At 49.7% G+C, this 9095-nt stretch overlaps 1 protein-coding gene across 5 annotated transcripts in view; it reads right to left on the bottom strand.

Annotated features, from left to right (window-relative positions):
- The window catches only part of KANSL2 (KAT8 regulatory NSL complex subunit 2), a 17784-nt gene extending 16823 nt beyond the window's left edge, over positions 1 to 961 (bottom strand). For 2 of the 5 annotated variants that reach the window (XM_045287305.1, XM_045287306.1), the window contains exon 1: positions 104 to 569. In XM_045287305.1, the coding sequence (XP_045143240.1) occupies positions 104 to 354 (251 nt within the window). In that variant the 5' untranslated portion in view covers positions 355 to 569. Of the gene's footprint in view, positions 1 to 103; positions 570 to 865; positions 883 to 939 lie in introns of those variants that run through there. The other 3 variants (XM_045287303.1, XM_004711423.3, XM_045287304.1) reach the window with 3 other exon arrangements.
- Positions 962 to 9095: the final 8134 nt, after the last annotated feature.

Genomic DNA, 9095 nt, shown 5'->3' with positions numbered 1-9095 from the left:
TGTTTTTCCCTTGGAATTTTCCAATAGATTCACAACCTCGCGTTCACAGCCCACTATACCTCCCTCCTATTTGAAAACTGAAGACAGATCTAAAGATATGTACCCATCTTTCTTCTCAGGCTTGGGGGCAGCACTGGGACATCTTTTTCCATTCTTCGTCGATATGTAGCTACACTGCTTGAAGGGTGCATTCTTGTCTTCGAGAATATGCTTAATGCAAAACTCCTGTCCCTCCAGGCGAGGTTGCGAGCATGGGCGATGAGTGAAAGCACACGGCAGGGGCTCCTGAGACCTAGGCACTGGAGTGATCCTCCCCCGGTTGGTAGGCAAGACGTGAATCCGAATCCTGTTCATCCCAAAACCTGCTGGGACTCAGAAAAGACAGAAAGCCCTTACCCTTCCCGAAATCTCCAGCTCCCCAACATCAGGACTGAGCCCAAGCCGTTGTTTCTACAGGGCAGAGCCACGTTGGCCTCGCAGGTTAGTCTCGGTCATTCCCCGATCGCCCAGTTCTTTTTCTTCCGGGCTTCCCTCAACCATTTGCGATTTTTGCCTCTCAAACTTCTCCCCGCATCGCCACCCACCCTGACCACCACTCCGGAAAGCAAATCCAGGACCCGCAGGGCAGCAGCGAGAACAGGCGACAGCAGGCACTCCACGAGGCAGCCATGCCGCAGGACCACGCCCCGCCCCCCTGCACAGCCCTTTTGTCCAGGCGCGCCTGGGACTCCGGACCGGGCCCTGCCCCTCTCGGCCACCAGGACAAACGCCATTTTGTCCTGAGGCTCCAGACACACGAGAATCTGGCTCCTGTGAGCCCGCAGGACAGAGAAAGCGTCTGCCGCTGGGTGAGGCGAATTAGCACCTCTGAAGGGGATTCGAAGGGCGCAGCTGCCGCCTAACCGCAAAGGCGCGGGACAAGCAGCGACGCCATCTTACCTCTGCCGCCACGCTGCGCAACGCCGCACGCCCTGAGCCCGCTGCGGCAAGCGCTCCTAACCCGGCCCTCGCCTTTCCGGGCCTCTAAACGCTAATTGGCTGCGGCTCCTACGACGCTGCGTCACCATTGGCTGAGGGCAGCTGCTCATCACGTCTGGGCGGGCGGAGCGCTGGGTAAACGCGCGCTGGGGTGGCTGGGACGCACTGCGCCGGAAGGAAATTCCGCGAGAAGGCGGGGCCGTTATCGGACGTGGATGCATTGCCACCTCGTGGCGTGCGCTTCTCGCCCTGGACAGAGGCTGCTTTTCCCGCCTCACTCCTTCGCAGCGGGAATAAAATCTGATACACAGAAGCTAGCAGGTCCCTGTGTGGGATGCATACAGGAAAAGGCCTTAAGTTCTCTTTTGTCGGCTGTTCAGTAGATTTACTGAACATCTATTCGGTGGAGAGCACGCAGAGAGCCATTTTTTTGAGTATTTACTATGAGTCTGGGAAATATTATGTACAAACATACTTGATTTTCAGAGCATCCGTGGCTCTGCGAATCCATAGCATCTCCATTCTGTAGGGTAACAAAAGGAACAGAATGGTTGTCCAAGAGTAATAAATGGGATGGTGGTGTTACGTGCCTCAGATTTCAACTCATAATGACCCCATGTAACAGTAAAGCTGCCCTGTAAGGTTTAATAGGTTGTAGCCCGCAGATCTCTCTCCCAGCAGACATTAGCTGGGTGGGTTTCATAGGACTAATTTGAGCCCAGCCCCCACAGGCTGTGATCAGGAAGGTAAAGCCCACCCCGCCCCTGGGGAACAGTTGAGCCAGACGGGCACACTAGGAATGCCTGCTTAGCTGAAGCATGGCCAATTTGGAGCATTAGCTAGTGTCTCTTCATGCCACCCTGGCCCTAAATGGCCAGTACAATCTTACACTAACCCTCCAACCTGTACATTGGAAATTTGCAGCAGGAAATCACAGCAGCAATATTTCCTACAAGAGACCATTCCAAAATCCAAGAGTTTGAAGATGGGCATTAATACAGTACACCCGGTAGAAGATAAAGAGTTAAACTGAGGTTGGAGGTATGGGGGGTAGGTAAAAGGGAGCTGATGCCAAGGAGACCAGGAAGGAAAAGAATGTTTGGAAGCTGATTGTGGCAGCAATTATACAATACTGCTTGATGTGATTGAACTATGGAATGATATATGTATTCACTCCCAATAATTTTTTTTAAGGAAGAAAAACAAATAAAAATTAAACCTAGCAGAGAAAAGGAAGGGTGCTATATAGAAGAATTAGCCTGAAAGGGGAACAGCCCCTGCCCAGACTTTTGACCAGACTAATAGGCACAGCCAGGGGCTGGTATTGGCCTGGGTTACTCCCCACAGGCAGTTTTTCCCCCATACTCATCAGTCTGATTGATTTCTCACATGAGTAATGATGGCAGCCCAATTGCTAAAAAAAAACCACCATGACTGGAAATACTAGATACAAAAAGAAGGAAGTGAGAGGCACCAAAATGGGTAAATCATGACCATCAAGTAAAATACATGCAGTGGTAGGAATGCACTCAAAGTGACCCCAAGTTAGGGCCATCCCCCAGGCTTACAGTACTGTGTGGATTGTCCCACTGGGCCCTCTTGGGAAGAGAGGATAGCAGAATTCAATTCAGGCACTACAGGACTCTACAAGCTTATAATCGGGGTGCTTTGGGAGATCATCCTGCCACTGGGATTAGTCATGTGCAAGCTTGACAGAACTGTTGGATTGAACCACAGCAACACCAACAACCCTAACGCTGACCCTTTTCCCTCAGGGGTCAAAATACCAAACCACCAAAGGCAGGTTTCCCAGATCTACAGGAGAGACAGTGGCCATCCAAGGAGCTAGGTCCTGTGGCGGCAGCAGCAGGAGATCCTTGGAGCTGGAGTTCCCTGGTGGAAGCAGAGGGCCTTCCTTATCCTTGAGTTCTCCTGGCCTTCTGTAGCCTTTGAGTTCATTATCGGTAGGCACGGGGTTTATGATTGATGCTCACCGAGGCGTCGCAGGACTTCTGACAGTTGCTTGGTTCATTGTCACATTGAAGGGGTAGCGCGTCACCTGTGCCTGCTTCAAGACGCTGCTCGTCCATTTAATGAGTCTGGTAACAGTCAAATTGTTAGGGAGGCAAAAGTGTTAGGCTGTGCCCATGCCATTGGCCCAGTTCTGTACCTCATGTCCGGTGAACTGAGCTTCCCAGTCGCGTCGACAGACATCTGTTATGGTGTCATAGACAGGGCACAGGTGGAAGATACCACAGATGGTAGAGCACTAAGTCCCTTGCTTGCACCGGATAGGCTTACAGGAGGCTAGTGGCAGTCTAGTGTGCATAAGAGCAGCTGTCACACGTCGGGAGGGGACCTATGTAATATACTTGCTGCTATTTGGCAGATGTGTCTGCAGAGGGTATTTTGTCCAGCTGTTGAGGGACACGCCTGCAGTCGCTGAAGAGCTCCCTGGTTTGCTTCAGAGAGTCCAACCTGTGGCAGTAGCTCAGAAGGTCTGTTGTCCTTTATGACCTGCCTTTTGAGGTAGCCGCTCCAACTGTTGAGTAGGAGCCTGCTATCTAGTGCAGAGCCAGACTAGGTCATCCACTCGGGCATTGCCCAGTGCAGGGAACAGGCTGTGTGCCTGTCCGTGAAACAGGGAAATGTTCATTCCCTATTCCCAGGCAAAGATATCTTTCTGTAAATCAACTCCCACAGAGCCCACCGACCCACAGGTCCGTCCTGCTTTCTTCATTGTGCTAACCATAATATGTTGTCATTGTTGTTTGGTGCCATCAAGTCATCCGACTCATAGCTGCCCTGTGCACAACAAAACGAAACCCTGCCTGGTCCCGCGCCAGCCTCACAATTGTTCCTATGCTTGAGACCATGGCTGCTGCCACTGCGCCAATCCATCTCCTCTCTTTCACTGTCTTTCCACTTTACCAAGCATGCCGTCCTTCTCCAGGGTCTGTTCTCTCTTGATAACATGTCCAAAGTCTGTGAGATGAAGTCTCACCATCCTTGCCTCTAATGCATCCTGCATTCTGGCTGTATGACTTCCAAGACAGTGGGCAGCCCACGGTACTTTCAATAGTCTTCACCCACACCAGAGTTCAAATGCATCTGTTTTTCTTTGGTCTTCCTTATTCAATGTTCAACTTTCCCATGCCTTTGAGCCTATTGAACATAACATGGCTTGGGTCATGGGTACCTTAGTCCTCAAGGTAACATCCTTGCTTTACAAACCTTTAAAGAGGTTGGTGCGACAGATTTAATGCAAAGCATAGTTTGATTTCTTGATTGGTGCTTTCATGAGCATTGATTGTGGATCCAAGCGAGATGAAATCTTTGACTTCAGTCTTTTCTCTATTTATCATGATCTTACTTACTGGTCCAGTTGTGAGGATTTTTGTTTTCTTCACATTGAGTTGTGATCCATACTGAAGGCTGCAGTCCTTGATCTTCATCAGCAAGTGCTTCAGGTCCTCCTCACTTTCAGCAAGCAGGGAGCGAGGTTGTGTCACCTGCATAACGCAGGGGGTCAAGAAGCCTTCCTCCCATCCTGATACTGCATTCTTCCTGATACTGCATTCTTCTTCATATAATCTAGCTTCTCTGATTAAGTGCTCAACCATAATATGAATCCTTTGTATATTACCCAGCTGTTCCGGCACAGGATTATAGAGCTGGCTTCATGCATCAGGACCATCCAAGCAGCACATTGCTCAGACCATTGGCTGCTTGACCCCTCCTTGTAGATCCACCTACCATCTGCAGCTGGCTGGATAGCCACTCCCATCCACCTAAGAGGAATGCCTCACGCTAAGCCTCTTCAGGACCTCTTAAGGGCCTGCATGGTCAGCTCTGCTCTTTGTGAATCATCTGCTTCCTTGGTGACATATGTTACTGGCCCAAGGACCTGGTGTAACTCAGCACTCCGAGTATTAGCCAACAGGGTGCTTCTCTGCTGCAAGTACACATGGGATTTTGTCAGTGTGCTGGTCTGGGCCACCCCTCACTGGTTTGGTAGAGAAGTCCTTCGCAGTCGTGGATGGGATGATAGGTGTGCAGCATCACTGGGGCTCCTTAGTTGTAAACTATTGTGGCCCAGAGTTGTTTTTCCATAGGGTTATACCTGGTCTCTGTACCCTTCCACAGTTGAGACAAAAACCTAGAGGAAATACACCTCTTGGTTGCTGTTGCTAAGGGCTTTAGAGGAGCTGGCAACATCCAATTCACACTCTTGCCCTGTGACTATAGTCCCTACACTTAAAGCCTGATCTGCTTCAAGGGGCCAATCCCATATCACTCTTATCTTTCCTAAGTGGCAGAGAGGGGGTGGTGGTGCAAGATTAGGGTGAAATGAGGGCTGATGGCCTCCAATAACCTAACATACCCAGTCTGTAGCTCCACTACTCTAGTGGGGAAAGGGGATGCTTGGACCTTATCAATCACAGCTTTGGGGACCACCTTCATCTTACTCAACCACATGTCCCCCAAGAATCTGGCAAATCGTTCAGGCCCCTGAAACTTGGCATCACTGATGACTCATCCTCACCAGTTTAGATGTGCAGCAAGCTGGGGGGCAGCATGTTGGAGAAGGGCAAGAGAATCTCAGGTTATCGTGACAGCATCAATTGGGGAGGACCAACCTCCACAACTGATAGGGTCCTAAGGACTGGTTGTGTAATTGAAAAAATGGAGACAACATACAAGGCATGCAAGGGCTCACCTCTTCCATAGTCTAGAACCAGAGAGAGGGAGAATGTATTCTGCAACAGGTTATGTAATCTCAGGGCATGAGGGACACATCATACACATACGTAACAGGACGGGCATGTACTAGAGGCATACACATAACAGGAAGGAGAGGTACTGGGGGCATGCATGTGACAGGAAGACACTTCTGTAACAGGGTGGGCAGGACCTAGAGTTAAGATGGTGGCCTCGCTTTGGTCATCCCTGAGCTGACTTGACCTTAGAGGTCCCTGAGCTCTTCTCCAGGGGAACAATCTATGACCTTTATCTGAAGGGAGTGGGAGAACTTAGGGTGGGGTAGATAACAGGGTCTGATTGCTCTCCACGGCTGACAACCTTTAGGCAAATAACCTTCAAGCCTATAGGAAGCAGCATATGCTTGCAGGAAGCATCTAAAGATTGGCATTATTACGGGGGACATTGTGGGGAATACCATTTATGTAGAAGAAAGTGACTGGGATTCATCTCCAACTCATGAGCGTGAAGGCCTTCCTCCATGAGAGTCTGCCTCCCAGACTTAATTATGAGCGTGGAAAATTTGTCTGCATACACTCTCTTCCCGGTTCTCAGTCTCCCACAATCCATATAGTGGAACATATACACCCCTGCAAGAGCGATCCACCCTCCAAGTCCTGGGAAACCAGTCTGTGGGGCCTAGGAAGCATCCCTGCAGAAAGAAAGTCCAGTGTTTGCCAGGACCCTCAAAGATGAACTGCTTCTGACTGTCAGGGTTATTGAGATAGTGAAGCATTAGCTAAAGCCAACACAAAATGATAGGTCCCCTGGTTTTCCCTAATACTGTTGAACAAGAAAGGATTGCCTGTGGAGAGGAGGTACCACCTTGTTAAACTCTGAATCATCCATGGTCACGTGCCATGACCTATCTCATAATGGAATGTCCCATTCTAGGCTATTGAATGGACTATGGAAGGGTCTGATGGTACTGACTGGAGCAAGTTCAACTAGAGTGGCTGTCATTTCCACATGCCCCCCTGGCAAGCGGCATTCCTTAATATCCACCATTTAGTGGAGTGGGGACAGGTAGATGGGGATGATAACATCTTGACCCATAGACAGAACCCACCCATGATGGTTATGACTGTCATGTCCCCAAGGAAATCCATTTCCAGGATACACTCAGGAGCAAGGAGCTGTACATGTTATATTTTTGCTGGGGAGTGGGGGCTGGGAAGAGCAGGTAGTCAATTTTCAGGGTCAGGACCACTTGGCGCACCTTGACTGTGCTCACCACACCCATCAATACCACTAAGCTGCTCCTGAAACTTGTGAATATTGTCATGAATCAAAGTACATTCTGCCTCAGTATCCACTCGGGCTAGTGTGGTCTGCTTATGCTTTGGAGATTCATGAATAGTTAGATCTACATGGAGGCTCCGGTTTCCAAGGAGTCCCCTCACTTGAGGGCAAGGAAAACCTGGTACAGGCCCGAATCAAGGGGGCTGGTAGCTCCCCTGTTGGAGGTACTCTGGGAGCAGGAAAATCACGAGTGCTTTCTCTTTGGTGAACTGCTGCCCCAGGGATAGCTCATATCACAGCTTCATTATCTGTTCTTATCTGTTCTTCCCCCAGGCTCCCCAGTTGCTAGCAAGTCTATTTGTAGCTATTTCCTGGTCACCTTTACCAGGCTCTTCTTGGTCGCAGCCAAGGGTCTTACGCCCTTTACAAGTGGTCCCCATTTATGCCTGTCACTTGGACCTTGTGTCATTGGGGCTTCTCTGTTGCCCCTCGGTCCCCCTTAGCTTGAGTAACCATTGGACTCACTATAGACACTTGGGCCCCATACCACTGATTGGAAATGGACCGCAGAAAGACACCCTTCATGTCCACCGTGAATAGCTCATTATCAGCAGGTTTCTGAGTCCACTCTGTGTTTCATTCCTATTCGCTGAGAACTTCTTGCAGCTTGTCCATAAGCGTTCAGGGTACCAGAGAAGGCCGAATGTCCCCTCATTAGGACAGGCTGCACAGCAGGCAAGTTCAGAGGCATCTAGGAGCTGTTGCAATGCCCTGAGTGCAACACCCTCTGCCCCAGTGTCCCACAAGTGGAGTAACCAAGCAACACCAGGCTCTCCCCCCTTCTCTCCATATTGAGTGGCTAACTCTCCAAGCTCCACCGCAGTGTAGTCCCACATGATGACATACGGTCACAGCTTGGGGTCTGGCAAGACCTGGGATCTATACCTACCCTGTTTCCCCGAAAATAAGACAGTGTCTTATATTAATTTTTGCTCCCAAAGATGCACTAGGTCTTATTTTCAGGGGATATCTTATTTTTCCATGAAGAAGAATACGGTACACATTTATTGTTTATTGTTTTATTAAAAGAGACCTCACATGTCCTGTCTGCTCTGGCTGCGGCCAACAGTGAGCTGCGTGGCGGTGCCTGCTGCTACGGTCCAGAGTCCAGAGTTACGGTTCAGGAGGCCTTATTTTCGGGGGTTGCCTTATATTTCAGCGAGAGGCAAAACTGTAAGTAGGTCTTATTTTCGGAGGATGTCTTACTTTCAGGAAAACAGGGTAGTGGTCAAGGATGGTCTGTCTTCGCCTTAGTTACTATAACAGGCTGGGCCTCTAAGGAAGGAATGTCTGTTTCTTGGTTCCACTGGTCCCCTCCTTCCATAGAGGATCCATCGCGAGCTGCAGGGGGCTTCCCCAAATTCGTGATCCCAGTCCACCTTCCTGACCACTGCCCGCACCCTGAAGAGGGCTCAGCTAGTATTGGACACATGAACTTGACGTAGCCTGGATTGGCGTACCTTCTTGAAATAAACTTCCTTCTTGATACAAGGTTCTTTCTTAGACATGTATGTGTCACTGGGTTTGTTTCTCTAGACAAACCACCTTAACACACATGGTGCACACATGACTTTGTCCTTGTGATCAAACAGACGGAGGAAATGTCCACGAGGTGTCTGGCTGGGTGAGGTGTCTGGGTGCACCAGAGGACACACTGGGGAATGCCTGCCTAGCTGATTCGTGGTGCTGAATTAGCTAGTGTCCTACAGGGTGCATATTTGCAGAGCAAATTCATTTTCCACTCAACAATTTTAGCTTATTCCGTTTCGTGGCACTGGGTGCAATCCCCTCACAACGGCACTCTTCCCATTGGGTTCCTTGTTTCCATCTGCCCTGATTTCCTCCCTTCTGAGCTCTGTTTTGTTGGTAAATGTTGTTCTTTAGATATTATGGGATTGCGTGTACTGAACACTGCAGACCTTTCTGGTGATGCTATTCACCCCGAGGCTAAGTGATGGAGTGGTTATAAATTGGGCTTCGATCTGAAAGGACTGCAGCTCGAAACCACGAACCTACTCCTCAGGAAAAAGATGGGGCTTTCTACTCCTGTAAAG

This window comes from Echinops telfairi, unplaced genomic scaffold, assembly GCF_000313985.2.
Source record: "Echinops telfairi isolate 266 unplaced genomic scaffold, ASM31398v2 ScPeMD7_12;HRSCAF=54, whole genome shotgun sequence".
NCBI lineage: Eukaryota > Metazoa > Chordata > Mammalia > Afrosoricida > Tenrecidae > Echinops > Echinops telfairi.
The sequence above is the reverse complement of the archived record's forward strand: the minus strand, read 5'-3'. Positions and strand labels throughout refer to the sequence as shown.